The following is a 22423-nucleotide window of genomic DNA, read 5'->3' on the forward strand; positions in this document are numbered from 1 at the left end:
TCATGTACTTTTAATTGTTCTAAGAAAGCCTTGAGGGCACATGTTAAGCCACAGCTAGTCTTTAAACATAAAGATGTTTTAGTGGCATGGTGCTTTGCTTCATGGCATGCCAGCCTGTCATCCTGATTTTAAAAAATTTAAAAACAAAAAGCATCGTTAAAGTAAGCACAAAGCCTGAGGTATCAAGAATGTGTCCATGGAGTATCTAACAAATTCCTTGCTACATTTGTGCAATTTCCGTATGACTTATCCTAATTCAATTCTGATTGTCGATCCTCTGGTGGTTTCTAATCCCACCCCCCACGCCCCCTTTTAAACTATTTTTCTCCTCCTACCCTATTTTCTTTTGCAAAATGATTGACAGTGGATCATGGATTCTGCATCCAGAATACGGGCAGAGAATTATCCAGACAGCAGTTGTTTGGTGATTGATTCAGCTGAAAAAGATGACTCAGGTCCTTATAGAATAACATTGAAGAATGAAGCTGGAGAAGACTCTGCCCACATCAATATAAAAGTAGTTGGTAAGTCAATGCAATGCATGGCTTTCATACTGAAGTAGCACCAATGCTCTTCCTATTTCAGCCTTTTCCAAACTGATGCCTTCCATATGTGTTGTGACTGCAAACTATCTAAAATAATGAAATTCAATGTAGAGAAAAGTAAAGTCTTACACTTAGGCAAGAAAAACTAAAAGCACACATATAAACTGGGTGAAACCAGCTTAATAGCAGTAACTGTGAGAGGGATCTTGGAGTCTTAGTGGACAACCAGTTAAATATGAGCCAGCAGTGTGCCGCAGCAGCCAAACAAGCCAATGCAATCCTAAATTGCATTAACAGAAGGATACAATCAAGATCCAGTGAGGTACTAATACCACTCTATAAAACTCTAGTAAGATCACACCTAGAATACTGCATCCAGTTTTGGTCACCACACTATAAAAAAGATGTTGAGACTCTAGAAAAAGTGCAGAGAAGAGCAACCAGGATGATTAGGGGACTGGAGGCTAAAACATACAATGAACATGGTGGGAGCTTCATCACTGGAGGCTTTCAAGAAGAGATTGGACTGCCATTTGTCAGAAATGGTGTAGGGTCTCCTGCTTGGGTGGGGGGTTGGACTGGATGACTTACAAGGTCTCTTCCAACTCTGTTAATCTATTAAATCTGTTAAACTTTTATAATTCCCAAGCAGCATGAAAATTGACCTAATGACTTAGAATTCTGCAACAGAATATTTTTTTTCAGTCACTTTAAAGGGTGTTGCTTTAGTTTTTCAACAGCTCTGAGTTAAAATAGGACTCGAAGTGTTTTTTTTCTAAATGAATTTCTTTCTAATTCAGTAGAGATTTCAGCCTGGAAACCTCAGAAACTTTAAGTTGTGTGGACATCAACTCCCATAATTTCTGGCTGAGGAATTCTGGGAGTTGAAATCCATACATTTTAAAGGGGCTGAGTTGAGAAACACTGATTTAGATTATAACGTATGTAACATTTCGTTAATTGTTATCTGTTTAATGAAAACCTGATGTGAAATCCCAAGTATTCGAGCCAATCTATTGAAATCAATGGGATTTAGCTTATTTGTGGTTAATTTAAATTCCATAATGTAAGTGACTTTGGATTTTTTAAAAGTGAGTCTGGATATTTGCTCCTATATAGCTATAAGTAATTTTGTCTGAGATGAAGAAAAATATTTGCTTTTCCAGTAAAAAACTTCTAATTGCAACAGATATTCCTGATCCCCCTGAGGCACCCAATGTGACTGAGATAGGAGAAGACTGGTGTATTATGACCTGGGAACCTCCAGCTTATGATGGCGGATGTCCTCTGTTAGGTGTGTAGACCATTCATTGAAACTGATATTTTAATGATTTTGTAGAATTATTTGGTGGCTCTTTGAAATGGAAGTATACACTATTCATAAGCTGAATGTCAGGGTTCCAAGTAACACCTCCAACGAAAGAAAACTCCGAGGCTTGAGTTTCCTCAAAGTTCCATTTTATTAGAGATGTCATATTGGAACATCTGGGAAAACCCAAATCTGAAAGCTTCCAGGTTTTCCCCACCCAAAGGAAAGTTCAAGTCCCTGCCTAACACCCCACATGTCCATCACATGGTCCAATCAAAGCACCGTCCCATCTGGTGATGCCTCCCAGTTCCAGCCATCCAGGTGTAGGGCAAGATGTCCTTGACTTTCTGAGAAAGGAATGTTATTATGACTATATATCACCCTGGCTCCATACAATTCCCCCTCCCAGCTTTCTACAGTAATAAATGTGGCAGGCTGAAGATCCAACGAAAAAAAGCTTCCAGGCCTGACACAGAAGGGTTTCAACTGAGAGGTTTTGCTCAAGGAAATGTGTAAGTTATATTATTATTATTTAGATGGCATGTAGGTGACCAAGTGAAATCGGTTTTCTGAAAACTCAGAAGACTAAACCTCTGGTCCCGGTGATGGACCCTGATTAGATCCTGAAATAAAGATTAGGGAAAGTAAAAGTGAATAAATGATGTGACAAATGTGTAAAATACTGTAAATGAATAAAACTGGGAATAAAGGGACGATAAAGATAATAAACGATGAGAAAAATGGGAAATGTAGAAAGTAGAAAGTAAGAGGAACGAAACTGATACGTAAAAAGAAACACATATTGTGTGTTTGTGTTTTGTATGTTGTGTTGTTGTTGTAGTAAAATTAATTTTAAAAAAATTAAAAATAGATCCTGAAATAGATCCTGTCCATAACAATTGCATTTGCTCTTTTTAGAAATTCTGAGCCCTCAACTAATAGTTTTATATTTATCCATATATTTATTTAGGATACTATATTGAAAGGAAAAAGAAGCAAAGCTCCAGATGGATGAGAATAAATTTTGATCTTATTAAAGAAACAACTTTTGAGCCCAAAAAGATGATTGAGGGAGTTGCCTATGAGGTGCGTGTGTTCGCAGTCAATGCCATTGGGACTTCCAAACCAAGCATGCCATCAAAACCTTTTGTGCCTCTAGGTAAGTAAAGTATATCTATGTATTTAATTATGCATAACTTTTATTAAATAGCCTCGGTGGTGGCCTCTTTTATTAAAGAGCCTCGGTGGTGCAGCGGACTAAAGTGCTTGCACTTAGCTGCCAGCTGCCTGCAATTAGTGCAAGTTCGAATCTCACCAGGCTCAAGGTTGACTAAGCCTTCCATCCTTTCGAGGTAGGTAAATTGAGGACCCGGATTGTGGGGGCAATAAGCCAACTTTATATAGAACAACACCGCTTGGGGGGGCGAAAGCCCTAATAAACAGGTATATACAAAAAAGTATGCAGGCTATTGCTATAATGCATTGTAAGCCTCCCTGAGTCTACGGAGAGGGGCGGCATATAAATTGGACTAATAAAATAATAATAATAATAATAATAATAATAATAATAATAATAATAATAATAATAATAATAATAAATGGTTTTATTGCAATACAGTACTGTAGCACCCTGGAAATTAATTAAAAATACAGGAGATATTCATTCACACAAAATCCAGGCAGAAAGATAGTTGATTTAATTCAATTTCAGAGAAGACTTCAGAGTTCTTTAGAAATAGGAAGCAGGAAAACAAATTAATCTTTCTCACTTGATGTTGCAGTCATGATCTGGTCTGGTCTAACATACTGGAATACTATCAGAAAGAAATCCCTTTACCAATAAAGTTGACCAATGTTAAACAGAGCTATTACTGTGATGTTTCAATATTGGCTGCAGCTTCATTATTATTTTTTAAATCAAGACATATTTTTCATCAGAAGATATTACAGACCTGTGTAGGATCATATGTTCGCTGTTTCTCAATCTCAGAAACTTTAAAGTGCATGGACTTCATTTCCCAGAATTGCCGGCTGAAAGCAGATTCTGGGACTTGACGTCTACACATCTTAAAGTCACCATGGTTTAAAAACAGTGGTCTAGACCAGGGGTCTCCAACCGTGGCAACTTTAAGACTTGTGGACTTCAAGTCCCAGAGTTCCTCAGCCTACTTTGCTGGCTGAGGAACTCTGGGAGTTGAAGTCCACAAGTCTTAAAGTTGCCACAGTTGGAGACCCCTGGTCTCCAATAGTACCTGATCAGGTACTTCTCAATAGTACCCGATTTACCATTTCTAAGGTTAATAGTTGTTCCTGTGCTAACTTTTGTCTATATGCCTCATCTTTATTTTAACAGTCATCCCCATTCTAATCCTTATTCCATTCACATTGCCATTTCGTTCCTCTTATCTGTGTTTTGATGATTTTAAGGTGATATTTCTTTTGAGAGATCAGATTTTTCTAATTGTTTATGTTAGGGATTGCAGAAGATAAGCTCAATGTTTCTAAATATCACCTATTCTAATGAAAACAAGAGAAGTATACAGATAACGAGTTGGTATTATCATCTGTATTTTCCTAATGCAAAAATTATTTAGATTAGTAATACGACACTGAAAGTATTTCATGCGCTTGTTAACTAATATAACGAGCATGAAAATTGTTTAGTGACCTACAAGATATTATGTATATTTTGTTAATAGCACTTAGCAAAAGCACTTAGACTTATATACAGCTTCATAGTGCTTCTACAGCCCTCTCTAAGCAGTTTACAGTCAGCCTATTGCCCCCAACAATCTGGGTCCTCATTTTACTCACCTCGGAAGGATGGAAGGCTGAGTCAACTGTGAGCCAGTGAGATTTGAACTGCCGAACTGCAGCTAGCAGTTAGCTGAAGTAGCCTGCAGTACTCTAACCACTGCACCACCTTGGCTCCTGTTAAATAAACATTTTGTTAAGAAAAGTAAAGTCTTACACTTAGGCAAGAAAAACTAAAAGTACATATATAAACTGGGTGAAACCAGGCTTAATAGCAGTAACTGTGAGAGGGATCTTGGAGTCTTAGTGGACAACCAGTTAAATATGAGCCAGCAGTGTGCAGTGGCAGCCAAAAAAGCCAATGCAATCCTAAATTGCATTAACAGAGGGATGCAATCAAGGTCAAATGTGGTACTAATACCACTCTATAAAGCCTTAGTAAGACCACACCTAGAATACTGCATCCAGTTTTGGTCACCACACTATAAAAAAGATGTTGAGACTCTAGAAAAAGTGCAGAGAAGAGCAGCCAGGATGATTAGGGGACTGGAGACTAAAACATATGAAGAACGGTTACAGGAACTGGGCATGGCTAGTCTAGTGAAGAGAAGGACCAGGGGAGACATGATAGCAGTGTTCCAATATTTGAGGGGCTGCCACAGAGCTATTTTCTAAAACACCTGAAGGCCAGACAAGAAACAATGGATGGAAACTGAACAAGGAGAGATTCAACCTAGAAATAAGGAGAAATTTTCTGACAGTGAAAACAATCAACCAATGGAACAGCTTGCCTTCGGACGTGGTGGGAGCTTCATCATTGGAGGTTTTCAAGAAGAGATTGGACATTTGTCAGAAATGGTGTAGGGTCTCCTGCTTGGGTGGGGGTGTGTGGACTAGATGATCTACAAGGTCCCTTCCAACTCTGTTAATCTGTTAAATTTGTTAGGCTAATGTGAATACTCTCTTTTGTTGTTTTTAGCTGTCACAAGCCCTCCTACCTGTCTGGCAGTTGACTCTGTCACTGATACTACAGTTACCATGAAGTGGCGACCACCAGATCAGATTGGAGCTGCAGGTTTAGATGGTTATGTTATAGAGTATTGCTTTGAAGGAAGTAAGTCCCAATCATATTTCATGCAAAAGATAAAATATACCAATTTTTTCTATTCAATAACAGCTTTGGTTTTATAAGTCAATGTATGTAAAATATAAAGATTCTCCAAAGTAAACTAAAAAGACCCTTTCAAAATTTGTGTTGAATTCACCACAGAAATTCTTAAGTAACTAGTAAGCTATGTAATGTTCTGTTCTATACAGTTTCTCAATCAGTGAAAACATCTGGCTGTGGATGATTTGTCCCAGTGGTTATACAATCACTAGGACAACAAGACAACCATGTTGGATTTTTATGAGTGTCAAGCTACTGACCAGATTGTAACTTCCAAATTGTTCTCAAATGTCTCCCAAACTCTTAGTCTAAATAGAAAAGATATTGATCTGAAGTAAAGATCAATAATCAGCTAGAAATTTTATGGAATAGGGCAGGAATGGAATGGAATACAAACATGTTGTATTTGATTATTATTATTATTACTGCTGCTGCTTCTGTTGCTTCTACTTTTATGGAACAGCTCAATAATAATTCAGAAATCGCAGGCTCCATAAACCTAATGTTAACTGATTTATGAGGGTCGTTAGCATATACAATTCCTGATTCATAAAAAATTTAGCAGATGGTTTGGGAAATTTTCCTAAAGTAGAATGTACAGCAAACTGCAGAAAAATGGAGAACACAGCTGGAACATAGCTAATAGCTTCCAATTTATATCTCACTCCCCTTAACAAATGATTTATCATTTCTTCCTAGCAAGTATTTAAAAGAAAACAGCTCTGATCTCTATCTTTTGTTTTTCCCTGTCAACATGGGTCTGCTGAACAAAGTATTTCAGGCAATTTTAAGCCACTTATCTGGAATGTGTCTGCTTTAGCGCAGAGATGTAAAATATTGTATGCTATAAAAGTAAGAAGCGTTGTTTTGCTAATTATTATAGCTAAACAGAAGTAGTTTTTCTAGACCTGACCTTGAAAAAGAGAAAGTATCATTTAGGGTCATTGGGTAGACAAAAGATTTCTCTCCTACTGGAGTTTAATTTCTTCCCATATTGCTGGCCATACTCATATGGAATTGATTTTCAAAAATAGAAATTACATTTTAAAAAAGCAAGTAAGTAATATTTTATTAAGCTAACTAGATGTATCAAGAAACAAAAGAGCTTAAACACTGAGGACATATCTCAAATGTAGATTGTATCTGCCATTTTGACATGACCTACCTTGGATAAAATACAATAATGATATATTTTACAAACAAATGTGGTATACAGCCTGTATATTATATTTACCTTTGCATATCTGGATATAAATTATACATGCTACATATATACTGTCTGTGTACATGTATGCATGCAAATACACAGACACAAAAATAATGTTACTCGTGTATATATTGTAATGTTTTAGAACAGAACAATCTAAAAGGTTAAATAATACTTTTTGTTTACTTTGCTATATCTCTTGTTATGCATTGTTTCTTTTGTTTGTCCTTTTTAGTATCTGGATTTCTGTGTTCTTCATCTTCTTTCCTGCAGAACTTTTCTTTCCACTAATCTCTCTATAAAACTTAATCTCTTACTTGGATCTTCAGCAATCTTTTTCTTTAACTGTCAATCTTTCAACTCCATTTCTTCAGTTCTACCTTTTCTTGCTTACACTTATTTATTCTATCAACCAACCTCTCTTTTCTCTGCTTTTCTCTCTTGATTGCCTGTTCCCCTCGAATGGGGAATTAGTAGAACCACTTTAATCAAAGGCAAATTTTATTTAAAAAAATAGTCTTTTCAAATATACAAAACCAACCTTAGAAAAATAGACAAACTTCATGATTGTTTAAAAGTTAATAAAATATACTGTTTCATCGGAAACAGTACTACAATTCTAAATAAAAAGGTGAAGGTTCCCCTCGCACATATGTGCTAGTCGTTCCTGACTCTAGGGGGCGGTGCTCATCTCCCTTTCAAAGCCAAAGAGCTAGCTCTGTCCGAAGAAGTCTCCAAGGTCATGTGGCCGGCATGACTAAACGCCAAAGGTGCACGGACCACGAAATAGGGTGGTCCCTATTTTTCTACTTGCATTTTTTACATGCTTTCAAACTGCTAGGTTGGCAGAAGCTGGGACAAGTAATGGGAGCTCACCCCGTTAGGCAGCCCTAGGGATTCGAACAGCTGAACTGCCGACCTTTCAATCGACAAGTTCAGCGTCTAAGCCACTGAGCCACCATGTCCCTGTCATATTCTAAATAGACCTATGTAAATAGCTTCAAAGGATCAAACAACAGTATTTACATCACAAGAATGGAATGAATAATTTTTAAGAACTGAAAATAAAGGAGCAAACTTATCCCTTTCTCCTGTTTTGTCACGGATTATCAACAATGAAAAATAGATGAAGTAAAAATAAACTTATTTTTGTAAATTTAGAGGTAGACATTACTCAGAAGTGTTCTTCAGCTAGTGAAAAACATTATCATAAAGAGATCCCCGTATTTTTCTTGCATTTACTTTTCAAATATATCTATATGATACTTCCTCTAAACCTATCACTCGGTGGAAAAACTGGCACACAATCATCTGATTTGATCCAAAAATTATTATATGGTAAAATATTGTTTTCTTATCTGCTACAAGGAATCACTAACAGAAGCATGGATTCTGTTGGGATCACTGTACCAATTCTGTGGCTGTCAGATTCATGACATGCCTCAGCGCTAATTGTCTACATCCTGAATATGAAGGTTCAAGGCACACCTATCCTCCATACATTCAATGCAAAGTACAAGATGCAAAAGGCAGAGAGCTGCAGATGCCAACTATCCAGCAAGAAGTATTGGCAGACCCTGAGTTCCTGATAACCAATGGATTTCAACGATAGCCATGCCAGTAGTCTTGCCAACCATCTTAAACCTATATATCCCTCCATATATATCTATCTTTCTTCTTCTTCTTCTTCTTCTTCTTCTTCTTCTTCTTCTTCTTCTTCTTCTTCTTCTTCTTCCTCTTCCTCTTCCTCTTCCTCTTCCTCTTCCTCTTCTTCTTCTTCTTCTTCTTCTTCTTCCTCTTCCTCTTCCTCTTCTTCTTCTTCTTCTTCTTCCTCTTCCTCTTCCTCTTCCTCTTCCTCTTCCTCTTCCTCTTCCTCTTCCTCTTCTTCTTCTTCTTCTTCTTCTTCTTCTTCTTCTTCTTCTTCTTCTTTCAGTTTCCTCTTGCTTATCCTGGAGTATGCTTTAATTTCCTCTTCCTCTTAAATCTCTTTTTCTGAATGGATTCCTCTTACCTATCTCTTTTTTTTCACATTTCTCAACTGTCTTGATTTCTGATTCTGATTCTATGGATGCTCAGCTATACCAGTCCAAAAGGCACATTTGCCTATGACCGTAAATCCCCATCTGTGCTTTCCAAATCATTTAGGTTCCTCTGACTCTGGTTCAGAGCAAAATATTAGTGATGACACAGCCGGGGGCCCAGGGCAGACGGAAGAGAAGACACCCAAACCCTGTGAGTGTTCAGCATCAAGCTTTTTCATCCCTTCTTTCTCACCTCTTTTCATTGTACCATTTTCCTTTGATCAGTGGTTGGAGCTGAAACACTGGGGGGAAAATACAAACAATGTTTTATCCTAAAGGAGTTGCTGGTGCCCCACTTGGTTTTACTGTTTTATCAACTCTGTGATCATCACAAGCTCTTCTTCAAGGTGCAGTATGTGTGTCTGGGTACTTACTAATAGAGAGTACTAACTAACTATGTTATGCTTGTCTGAAAGTGGATGTCTCTGAATTAATAATAAAAATGAATCCAAATCAGGTTTACCAACAGAAGTATGTAATGCTGACTTTCTGGAGGCAAGCCATAATCCGGAGGGTAATGTACGCAAGATATTTAAATATTCTTACTGAAAGAGCAATAGAAATAGATGGATAGGCAGGTAAATTCCAATAAGATCAATGTAATTTGGAAAACCTGGGAAACGATCAAGGAGCTGAATTTCTACTTTAATACATATCACTGGTTTTCAGCTCATACCTTTATAAGATCTCTATGAGATGCATCATTATTATGGTTGGTCACATAGTCAGCCAGTTATTTAGACTAGATCTGGAATTTTTATCCACCTATTGAGTCCTTCCCAAGGTTGCTATTATTATTTTGTAAGTGGAAAATGAAAAGTAAGAAGGATTGGATGAAATAGAATTTGAATGTGGATAGAAGTTTTCCCGAAATTGCCTGGCAAATTCTTAAAAATTGAGATCCACACGACTAAGGTTGAGAAACCCTGGTTTACAGGTTCGGATCCAATGGCCCAGGTACTAAAGCACAAAAGGTCTTTTATAGCAGGGGTCTCCAACCTTGGCAATTTTAAGACTTGTGGACTTCCTCAGCTTCGCTGGCTGAGGAATTCTGGGAGTTGAAGTCCACAAGTCTTAAAGTTGCCAAGGTTGGAGACCCCTGTTTTATAGCATGAGTCTTTTTTCTGCAAGAAGATATTATTTAAACAGTATTGAATGCTATTTCTTTTTTTTTACTTTACCATAGAATGTACTTTTGGTATCAAACGAACTTTTTTAACAACATTGCTAGCTGAGGCCTTTGAAACTGTTTTTGTCTGTATAAGAGATTTATGTTGCCTTTGTATTTCTGTTGTCCGTGTCAGTAAAATTGGTTGTCTGTATTCAGATAAAAGCCATGGTTTTGATGATAATAAAAACAATTGATTACAGAGAAAAATGAAAATCATGTTGTAATGATAGAATAAGAGATTTACACTTATATTTGCTAAAAAGAAAATAGGAAGTTTCTTCTTTAAATTTTCTTTCTTTGTTCTAAATATTAGTTTCTCTTATCTTTTATATTTCATTTAAAATTTTTAATAAACTTATAATAAAATCACAGTTTTCATCACGTAAAAATAAGCTGTTTATGCAATGTCCAGATAAATTAATTCAGTTTTCATGCAGCCTTCTAAACTTAATACTGCTGATAATAGCAAAATAACATTTGAAAATTGAGGAATATTTGCTTGCTGGAAGATATACATGAGCATTTTCTGCAGGGGTTACATTAACACACAACATATTTATACTAGGATTAAATTAGATTACTCTGCTTGCTCAGAGTACACAAAGATTTGCAGGATATTTTGGAACTTTGGCATTTCATTGAAAGAAAATGCTGTCAAAATGTGGAGGGGGAAGGGAGGGATTGCTGACCAATCAGCAAAGCTTTCTTTGTGAATATAACGAAGTACAATACAGAGTGCAAATATATTAATATGGAAACCTCTTCTTTTTTTAAAAAAAATCAGGAAATCATTAAGATCCAGAATTTGGATAGATTTCATGTGGAAATGCGTTTTTCCAACTGACAATTATTACGTTGCTTGCATATTAACATTTCTCTTAAAAAGACAGTATAATAATATTGATGGCCTGGCCTTCAGGATTATAATTCTTATTTCTTGACCGTCTGTCTGTCTGTGCTTGTCTGTCTCTGTCTATTGATTCTTCTTTGGAGGCTAGTAACATTCATTTCTTCTAATTGCACCATCATAGGGGCTAATGACCTGACCACAAAAGTGTAAAATTCCATGATATATCCAATATATACTTTAAATAAAAAAGAACCATATTTAATCTGTCTTTCTATGTAATTCTGAATGTTTTTCTTTCTCTTTGTCTTTCTTTTTTTATTCCACTTTAGCGGAACAATGGATTGTGGCCAATACAGATCTAACAGATAAAACAAAATTCACCATCACTGATCTTCCAACTGGATCAAAAATCTTTGTCCGAGTAAAAGCAGTAAATGCTGCAGGCCAGAGTGAGCCCCGGCTGCATCCACAGCCTATTTTAGTTAAAGAAGTTATAGGTGAGCCTCATCATTTATTTGTAACTCATTGTTCTGACCTAGGCTTCCTGAGTCAGTAAAACATACGAGTAGTCCCAAAAACCTCTTTTATTTCAACAGCTGTGAATTCTGTTCATTCACAGATGAGTCCCAAATAGTTGTAAAGAATCCTTCAGGATAAGGCTGATAATCACCCACCTTTATCTCCCTTGACACTCTGCCAAAGACCTAATTGGCAAAACCACACGGAGTCCAGAATCAAACAGAGCTTCCGATTTTAAACTGAACCGAATGAACAACATTGCTTCCTGCAAAGGCCCACGTGCCTTTGCTCCTCTTTTAAGTCTTATGGGAGGGGCCAATCATCTCCAAGCCCTACTCCCGAGTTGCCCCTTTTGTTTTAACTGTTCTTGCCTTCTGGCAGCTCTGCGCATGCGCACACTGGGAACAGGCTCCCCCTGTTCCTATGCCTCGCTGAGGTCCGACTCTGGAGGCTCTTGAGGCAGCACGTACTTCCCAGATGACCCTTTCTCTGCCTCCGATGCAGAGCCCTTGTCCGAGCCTTCCCCAGACTCCAGGACTGGCCCATGTTCCTCCCCAGCCTCCTCACTATCTGACTCTGCTGCCAGCTCTGCAGGCCTCCAGCGGACCACAACAGTCATATAAGCATTGTTAAAGGTTATTTTTCCTTGCCTAATAGTCATCTTTCTTTGCCCATTGCTTTGATTTCCAACGGGGAAAAAAATTCTATACATAGTGAGGGACCAATGACATGGGTTTTATAATTTGTTAACTAACATAGTTAATTTATATTTTAATCTAATTTATTTTCTCTTTTTTTAAAATGGTGTTCAGGTATATTGGCTTTTAGCATTCCTAAACTGATAAACAAGCTGGAGACTAGCTCCAGGTTAAAAAAAAAAAGTTTGTTAGTACAAATTGGAGTCTGACTTATGTCTTTTGTGAGCTCTAAGCAACCTTTCTCCTTACAATTTATGCCTCTTCAGATGTCAGACCTCATTTTAATAAACATGTATGCTATTATCCTGTCCAATCAACTTTCCTCTTTCAGATTTCCTTGTTATGTTAACTATAAAAGGGGATTTAAGCTAAAGGTCAGGGTTCCCTCTTTTAATGAATCCCTTTTGTCTGAATATCCTGATAAATTGTAATAAAATCTTTCTGTCTCATTGGAAATAATGCATGCCGAGGACAAGCCTGAAAAAGCCATATTTGGCCTTCAATTGCCACATTTTGATCTTATGAATTAAGAAACAAATTCCTTTCTTTAAATTAAGAACCTCCGAAGATTCGTCTGCCGAGACACTTAAAGCAAACTTATATCCGAAGGGTTGGAGAAGCTGTGAATCTTGTTATTCCTTTTCATGTAAGGAATGCACGAGTGTTTTTGTGTCTATATGTATATGGGTCTACATCTAATACTAGGTGCTGTGTGTCTAACTAATACAATTGCTCTGATAACTTCTATATTTGAAGAAGTTCTAAGAAGTTTCAATATTTGCTAAATGGCAGCAAATGATTTAAAAAATCCTTGTGTTCAAAATATGGGAATTATAATACTGATCGATTTATTTGCAATATGTTTACAAAGATATTCAACTGTAATCAGAGTAGTAATTTTAAATGCCTTTAATTCTCACTTGATGTCATAGAATAGTCCAACTCTATACATGAAAGAAAGGCCCATTTTTAAATTTTCATTAATTCTAATAGTCTCCCAAAGGGTAAATTTGACAAGGTCATTGATTTATTTTTATTTTATTTATGAAAATTAGGAATTAGGTGGCCATCTCACTCTCAGAATGGGTGGTACAGGGGTTAAATCCAGCAGGTCCTGACAGGTTCTGGAGAACTGCTAGTGGAAATTTTGAGTAGTTCATAGAACCAGCAAATATCACCTCTGTCTGGTCCCAGAGTGGGGAGGGAATGGGGATTTTGCAGTATCCTTCCCCGGGAGTGGGGTGGGAATGGAGAATTTGCAGTATCTTTCCCCTGCCACGCCCACCAAGCCACACAACAGGCCAACCAAATCACCCCCACAGAACTGGTAGTAAAAAAAATTGAATTTCACCACTGGGGTGGTGTACAGTTAAAAGTATAACAATCATATAAAAATTCAGTATATTAGAAGGAGGAGCCAGGTAGAAAAATTTTAAAAAATAAGTTAAAAGTAAGTAAAAGTAAAAGTTAAGTAAAAGTAAAAAATAAGTAGAAACAAAATTAAAATAAGTTAAAAGCTAAAAGGCAAGAGGGAGCTTTAAGGCTCCAGTCACTCTCACAGTTGTGTGCTGCTCTGGGAGCCCCATACAAGATTTAGGACAAACTCTTTTGAAAGGCTAGGAAAGTGGGGACCCACATCACCTCCTGGGAGAGGATATTCCACAGAGCAGAAAAAATGGCAGGGAAGGTCCTCTTCCTGGACCCTCCAGCTGTGCTGGCTGGAAAATTCTGGATATTGAAGTCCACACAACTTAAAGTTGCCAAGGTTGAGAAACGCTACAACAGCGACACCAACTGAAGGGAGCCACTTTAGAAAAAACTGATAGCTAAACATTATACCCATGTAAGAGCTGAGGTGGCACAGTGGTTAGAGTGCAGCACTGCAGGCTACTTCAGTTGACTGCTAGCTGCAGTTCAGCAGTTCAAATCTCACCAGCTCAAGGTTGACTCAGCCTTCCATTCTTCCGAGGTGGGTAAAATGAGGACCCAGATTGTTGTGGGCAATATGCTAACTCTGTAAACTGCTTAGAAAGGGCTGTAAAAGCACTATGAAGCACTATATAAGTCTAAGTGCTATTGCTATATTCCATCTGCTTAATTCAATCATCAGCTCACATATTTAAAGAATATCTTTAAAAGAAAATAATAATCAAGGAGTATATCTCAACCGATACATGTCTGGTGGTTTGTTTCTTTTTTCCTTCCATAGGGAAGGCCAAGACCAAAAGTATCTTGGAAGAAAAATGGTACCCACGTAGACAAGAACCAAATTAATATCCGCAACAGTGAAAATGATTCCATCATCTTCATCCGAAAAGCAGAGAGGAGCCATTCTGGGAAATATGACATGAAGGTCAAAGTAGATAACCTCGTGGACAAAGCCACAATAGACATTCAAATAGTTGGTATGTATTGAAATTCAACCGGAGCAGAATATGGCCTATTAGCTATAATATTTTCTCAACACTTTGGTCTTAACATAACATAAATGGAAGCTATTTTATATAGGGAGCAGGATAAAAAGGATAAGAAATTGTGGAGGGCTGGATTAAGTCCATAGTCTGGAGTCTTCCATGCCTCTTTTATAACTTAAGAGTTTGAAATAAGCTACATTATGATCCTTACCATATCTTTCTTATCTATGGTCCCTACAAACCAGAGTTAAGACCAAAGCTACATTTCCTCTGGATATGAAAGGCCTACAATCTAACAGTTAAAACATAGTCTTGCCTGTAACAAATATAGTTTCTGAGGGGAGAAGCCAAAGATGTCTTCAGGGGGCACAGAAGGACAAATTCTGACACATGCATAATGAAGTCTCACACAAATGGTGCAATTTACATACGTCATTACAAATATCCCTAAAGTCAATATGCTATGGTATCATTTATGTGATAATGCCATGACACATGATGTCCTTTTGACATCATCATGAGTTGTTACAGATGTCACCGGAAAAGGGTTAACAGAATAACAGAGTTGGAAAGGACCTTGGACCTTCTTCTAGTCCAACCCCCTGCTCAGGCAGGACACTATAATCATATACCAGGTTATGATATCTCACTGCGAAGCCGACAATATCCTAGTAGCAATAGCTTGACTATCCTAACCTTCAGTTCTTGGCCATCCCAGCATCAAAAGATTAATAAATACTTTTTTTGGTATCTTGCTGCTATTTCCACAAGCTGGGCTGAAAATCATTTGATAAAGTAAAATAAATTTTAAAAAGCAAAGCCGTGTTGCACAGAATGTGACTGAGGGAGTTAAATGTAGTGAAACATGAGTGAAATTTTTTGAGCCAGAAAACATTAACTGTCTGCAGATGCACTTAGAGCAGTGTGAAAAGTTGAGCTGTCACTCAGAAATAGAGGGAGAAGTCACATGAAGGAAATGCCACTGTAAGGTCCCAAAATATACTTGAGTCACCAGAATGCCAAAAAGAGAGACTCAAGACGAGGCTTGCAAAAAAACAGATTTTATTTATGGCCAAAAACAAAATACTGGGTGGAACTATATCCAGAACATACAGATACAATGCATGCGAGGAAATAGCCACACCTTGGGGAAGGTATGGTGTCCTTTTGACCCTCAGAGATGTCAGCATAGTATCCAATTCTGGCCTCCTAATTTAGGTTTGTGTATTCCTTGTTGCCCTGCAAGGGGGAATAGAAACTTCCCAATTAGTCATCTTGAGCATTTCTTTGTTTACTCAATTGGCCACTTTGGCCCCCTGACTCTGGAAAGCAGGAGTTTATCCAGATCAAACATAAATTAGGCCTGAGGTATAAATTATCCCTTTGTTGATGGCTGTAGTTTCAACTGAGATAACGTACCATGCTTTTAGATGGCACAAGAAAAACAGGAAGAAGATTGATATGGGTTCAGGTCAAATGGCAGGGACATATGTTTGACAAATACCTGATACATTACAGAGGCCTAATAAGAGAATATGTTTGTTACAGGAGATACAAATATAAAGGCATAATATATAGGAGATACAAATACAAAGGCATATATGTATTACAGGAACCTAATGGTTACAGAATCTAGTATACCAGTATATCATATTCTAGTATTATTTATTATATCCTTATTATTGTTTCCCTTCACCACCTTACAAAACTTTTGGCCACCTAAAAATTATAAACTTGGAACACTCTTTAAAAAAACATTAAAACCTGCCAAACTGAGACAAGCTGGAAAAATGACTTTTACCTGTACTGTTAATATTTCCTCTTTCTGCTGTAGATCGTCCAGGTCCACCCCTAGTAGTAAAAATTGCAGATGTCTGGGGAGAAAATGTTGCTTTGGAATGGACACCACCAAAAGATGATGGCAATGCCAACATTACTGGTTACACAATTCAAAAAGCAGACAAAAAGAGTATGGTAGGTAGACTTTCTAACATGGCGAATCTCAGGATAAGCCACCTGGTCCTCACATGGAAGGCTGCCTTGGAACACTGATATTATTTGTGAATCTAAATGACTTTTGAAAACTGGAACATCTGCCATTTAAATGTGTTTTAAACTGACACTGTTATAAAAGACCTTGTTTGTACGACAAGTATCTTTGGCAGGTTGCCTTCGTTCCTGGTATTGTTACCTTCAAATGATTCATTACAGCCTCATTGTTAAAGCTACCATATTTGTTTCTGTGTATCTTCTTTATATATATATATAATGGCCAAAATTGTGGAAACCTTTTGGGAAAAGTGTATTTTTGAGGTTTGATGGCTAATAACACCTTTTTTTTTAGTAGTACCATAAAATTATATATCAATGGAGAGATAATTTAATCAAGAATGTAATGCAACAAAGTTTATTTATTTATTTATTTGATATTTATACCGCCCTTCTCCAGCAGGACTCAGGGCGGTGAACAGCCAAGGTAAAACATAGCATACAAAATTTAAAAACAATTCAAAAGATATTAAATGATTTTGGCCCACAATTTAAAACAGTCCAATTAAAATCAATTACAAATTAAAACCGAAAGGATGGGATCAAGCCAGCCCGGCTAGATGAAATAAGTGAGTTTTAAGGGCCCGACGAAAAGTCCGGAGGTCTGGTATCGTGCGTATCTCTGGGGGTAGGTCGCTCCAGAGGGCAGGTGCCACTACAGAGAAGGCTCTCCCCCTGGGGGTCGCCAGCCGACATTGTCTGAGTTTGTTCAATTATCTGTATTCTATGAAAAGTTATAGCCAAATAACCAGGTTGCTTAGGTTGATATCAGGTAGCTTTCCTTCATTTGATTTTAGCCAATAAGCATGAGTGTTTAGAGAGCCAATCAGATGTCATCTTGTTTTGATAATGAGCCAATCAGATCACAGTAGGATTCAGTTATTGATGTCATGTATTGAAGCTGAGAGGAGGACATTTGTCAGTGTGTTATGTGATCGCTATCAAGTTGGTTGGGATTTTTTGTGTTCTTTCATTTAGTGAGCTTGTTAAATGTAATAAAATTAAAGTAATGGTGCAAAGAGTTGATTGGTCACCCAGAAAGTGATGTAAAATAGTATTATCAAGTGAACAAAGCTACAATTATAAAGAAATTAGAAGAAAAATTGGTGGAAATTTAACCAAAGGTGGCATTTCTAGGTTTTTGAAGAGATATAACAAAACCACACTGGTAAAGACAGGAAAAGGTGCACAACAGCAAGTGATGATAGAAGAATTAAAAGACTGTGCCTACGTGACAGAAGAAAATCATCTGGGTGTATACTAGATGAAATGGCGCAATGCAATGTGAAGTTGAGTGCAAGGACTGTTTGGCGCAGACTGCAGGAATTTGGCCTGAAATCTAGAATTCCACAAAAAAAGCCACTTTTATCTCTCAAACAAAGGTTGAAAAGCATTATATTCTTGATTAAATTATCTTTCCATTGATATATATAGATATAGAGATATATATAGAGAGAGAGCCTTGATGCGTGGTCTACGCACCCTGTTATTAACACAGCTGCCTGCAATTTACTGCTGGTTCAAATCTCTCCAAGGCTCAAGGTTGACTCAGCCTTCCATCCTTTCTAAGGTAGGTGAAATGAGGACCCAGTTTGTGGGGGCAATAAGCTGACTTTGTATAAATATACAAAAGTATGAAGGCTATTGCTTAATGCATTGTAAGCCGCCCTGAGTCTCCGGAGAAGGGCGGCATATAAATCAAATTAAATATATATATAATTTTATGGTACTACTCCAAAAAAAAAGTGGTGTTATTAGCCATCAAACTTCAAAAATACACTTTTCCCAAAAGGTTTCCAAATTTTGGCCACTACTTCATAATAATTTGCATGTTCTTGGGGTGGGGGGTTGAGTCAGACTTTAGGCTATAGGAAAGCTGGCTAGGGAATTCTGGGAGTTGAAGTCCACCTGGCTTAAAGTTGCCAAGGTTGGAGACCCCTGATCTACAGCAATAGCAGTAGCATTTAGGCTTATATAGTGCCCCATAGAGTTTTACAGCACTCTCTGGGTGGTTTATAATATTGAAGCCCTATTTTCATATTGCACCCAACAATCTGAGTCCTCATTTTACCAGCCTCAGAAGGATGGAAGGCTGAGTCAACCTTCAGCCCCATCAGAATAGAACTCCAGGCTATGGGCAGAGTTAGCCTGCAATACTGCACTCTATATTACTATTCCATATGTTTGAATTTAAATGTACAGATAAACTTCTTTATTTAATACTGCATGTCTCAATTTTCTTTCAATGGGAGAGGCTGCTTATAAAATTACAGTCATTCTTCAGGCTGCAGCATAATACAGAGAGATACCATGTTTCCCTGAAAATAAGACCTCCCTGAATAATAAGCCCAATCGGGGTTTTGAGTGCATGGGTTAAAATACCCCCCCCCAAATTAGCCGTCCCCGAAAGTAAACCCTCCCCGAAAATAATTAAACACATGTGCAGCCATTACCCGCCATTTCCTCTAGTTAGAGTTAGGGAGACAGAGCTGAAAATCAGGTAAGACAGCAAGAAGAGCCCCGCCTTGTTCCACGTGCCCCAAAATAATAAGACCCCCCCAAAAGTAAGGCCAAGAGCTTATTTCGGGGTTCAAAAAAATATAAGATAGGGTCTTATTTCCAGGGAAACACAGTACTTCTAGATTGATGTCTCAGTCAGGCTACCCCTGAGCGCATAACTCTTATAGTGTTACAAGCTCATGTTAATTTGTTCTATCTTTCAGGAATGGTACACCGTCATTGAACATTATCACCGGACCGCTGCTACTATTACTGAACTTGTAATCGGAAACGAGTATTTCTTCCGCATTTTCTCTGAAAATATGTGTGGCCTCAGTGAAGATGCCACAAGAACAAAAGAAAGTGCTGTGATTGCTAAGGATGGTTAGCTAAAACTCTGAAATTCCTGAAGTATCTGTCACAAATATGACAATGGAAATCAGCTACAAGGGATATGGGAGGCTTATATTAATCTATTAATTATATTAAGCTGCCATAGTTTTAGTAACCACACCAGGGGTGTGTTCTACTTACCTTTACTACTGGTTCGCAATGGGATTGTGTCTGCGCATGCGCAGATTGCCGATGATGACCTCCGGGGCAATGGGCGGGGCCTCCCGCCGGTTTTACTACCGGTTGTTGCGAACCAGTCCGAACCGGGGGCAACCCACCACTGAACCACACGATTATGTAGCATAGCCAATCATGTTAATAGTAAACATTGAAAATAATTTATTCTTTTTTTAAAATATATATATATATGGTACAATTTGGAGGGAAAGGATAAAATAACGGAGACTGTTCTTGTTTGACCAGTAACATTCTCTTCCAACACATTTGGAAGAGAAAAAAATGTTAACATTACTTGAGGTTTTTTTTCATGCATCCCATCTGCTAAAAAGTATAGGTATTATATCTAATTTGCAAAAATACTGATTGGAAGCAAGGCATCCCATGTAGATTTTGCATAACATTGTCCTGTAGGTTCTTAGTAGAATTGAATGTACCATAATTATCAATATCAAGCAAAAATCATTTGTGACTACTGACCTCTTTTGCATAGAGAAATATGGTCAGGAAAGTGACTTAATTTTTTCCAATAACATCACTTTGTTCGAAACTATTTAAGTACCCTACCACTCTATTTTAAGGAAGATTTAAGGATCTTATGGACATTTAATTCATGTTGCCTGTATAAGAGAAATTTTCAGCCTTGCATCCATTCAAAACACCAGTATACATTAAACACGGTGTTTTGCTACCTTGGAGGGAGAAGAGATGTGGTTAGTTCACATTTTAGGCAGCGATAGTACATTTTCATCCTTTTCTTGAAAGATAATCTGCAATTCATCAGGTGAAGGACGCAATGGTGGAAAACAGCTACTAGCCAATCAGAATGTCAAACCAATCAAAAACATTTCTTTCCTCTAATCGCATTTATATTCTTTGAGGTTCTAGATGACATACTTCTTCTTTTTAATCCTGCCCAACAAAAACAAGGGGCAAGAAAGATGTTTTTTTTTTTTAAAAAAAGAAGAAAATCTGTATAAATTATAGGCAGTTAGATTATGAGTCCACAAAACATAGAATTTTCAAAGGTCCATGTTCAATTTCTTTATATTTAGTGTCATCTATAAATGTGATGAAAAAAGGTTTGAACTCATATTCTAGAACCCTTAAGGAAGAAATCTTTGATGATGCATCTTTTATTATGGATAGTTTATAAAGTAGGTTGCAGACAACTGAACAATATGTACTATGCAGCATCTCTTCCCAGGATTATAGGTCAGCTGCAGAGGTTAGCTTCATGACCCAGCAAATAAAGTTGCTGCTTTTAAGAATTAGAAGCACACACTACATTTGCATGTCAGTGCTTTCACAAATCAGATCTGAAGTATTACACAGTTCCACAATTTACTGATAAACTTTGTTCTTATATAGGTAGCAATTGGAGAAGTGAACATGTTACAAAATTCTGTCTTTTAGCAATTCTTGAACTTCTCTTTTGCAGGTAAAGTGTACAAAAATCCAATTTATGAGGACTTCAATTTCACTGAACCACCAATGTTTACTCAGCCTTTAGTTAATACATATGCCATATCTGGTTATAATGCAACTTTGAACTGCAGTGTCCGAGGAAATCCAAAGGTAAGATACACATCAGTAAGAATCACAATGAATACACAAGAGAATTTTAAAAGATGTGGATAGGACGAATCATATACAACAGTACTTCTCAAACTTGGCAGTGTGAAGAAGTACGGATTTCAACTCCCAAAATCCCCCAGCCAGATATGTCCTCAACATGCATCGGGCAAGTGTTCTGCCCCAGCTACGGACCCCAAAGAACGCAGCACACACAAAGTCTGTACAAACCTTAGTTTACTAAATTAAATAAGTTTTTTTTCCCAAGCAAAAGCTGTTAATTAACTTTCTTAATAGCCTACAAAAATCCAAAAAATAAATAATCTTAATCTTACTATGATTGGCAGAAAGCCCAGAAGCAATTTGCAAAGAACTAAAATCAAGGCACGAAGGAGAGTGAACAAGTTGTTTCCTGCAAATTGCTTCAGTCGGAGTTCCTCTTAAATTGGCTAAGGGAGTGGCCAATTAGCCCCAAGCCTTACTCTTGAGGAGACCTCCTGAGGAGCCACACCTGCCTTTTGGCAGCTCTGCGCGCCCGTGCATCGAGAAGAGACTCCTCCTCTTCGTTCTCTTCACTTAAGGGAGCTTCTGGAGGTTCTGAAGGCCCTGGCTGAATCCCTACCTCTGGCACCACATCTTCTCCAGCCTCATTGTCCGACTCGAGTGCTAGCTGCACAGGCTGCTGGTGCAGCATCACACCAGCCTCCTGGCTGTCCGAATCAGCCACCAGCCGCACAGGCTGCGTACGGGCCACAACAGCAACTAACCTTTCCTTCTAAAAACCATCTCAGCTGCAGAAACTGAATATCACATATAAAAGTTCCACACCTGTGCAGAACCCCATTAAAACCTTTATGTGTAATGTAGAATAGCGGTCCTCAACCTTTGTGGCTTGGCAGCCCGGCTGGGGGGAAAAGAGGGGAACTGGACCGCATGAGTGCGCATTTATGTAGCCCTTGTGCGAATGGTGGGCCAGAACAAGCATACAGCCCTGTGCACTCACACAGCCCTTGC

The 22423-nt window shown here is 37.8% G+C and overlaps 1 protein-coding gene across 11 annotated transcripts in view; it reads left to right on the forward strand.

The window, feature by feature from the left end:
• The window catches only part of MYBPC1 (myosin binding protein C1), a 105365-nt gene that overhangs the window by 73646 nt on the left and 9296 nt on the right, over positions 1-22423 (forward strand). For 8 of the 11 annotated variants that reach the window (XM_034403526.3, XM_034403528.3, XM_034403532.3 and 5 more), the window contains 11 exons: positions 365-524; positions 1735-1839; positions 2825-3013; positions 5588-5722; positions 9129-9215; positions 11415-11582; positions 12860-12948; positions 14512-14707; positions 16551-16690; positions 19489-19648; positions 21276-21412. In XM_034403526.3, the coding sequence (XP_034259417.1) occupies positions 365-524; positions 1735-1839; positions 2825-3013; positions 5588-5722; positions 9129-9215; positions 11415-11582; positions 12860-12948; positions 14512-14707; positions 16551-16690; positions 19489-19648; positions 21276-21412 (1566 nt within the window). The remainder of the gene's footprint in view (positions 1-364; positions 525-1734; positions 1840-2824; positions 3014-5587; positions 5723-9128; positions 9216-11414; positions 11583-12859; positions 12949-14511; positions 14708-16550; positions 16691-19488; positions 19649-21275; positions 21413-22423) is intronic. The other 3 variants (XM_087873762.1, XM_034403529.3, XM_087873764.1) reach the window with 1 other exon arrangement.

This window comes from Pantherophis guttatus, chromosome 7, assembly GCF_059756535.1.
Source record: "Pantherophis guttatus breed Tessera chromosome 7, ASM5975653v1, whole genome shotgun sequence".
NCBI lineage: Eukaryota > Metazoa > Chordata > Lepidosauria > Squamata > Colubridae > Pantherophis > Pantherophis guttatus.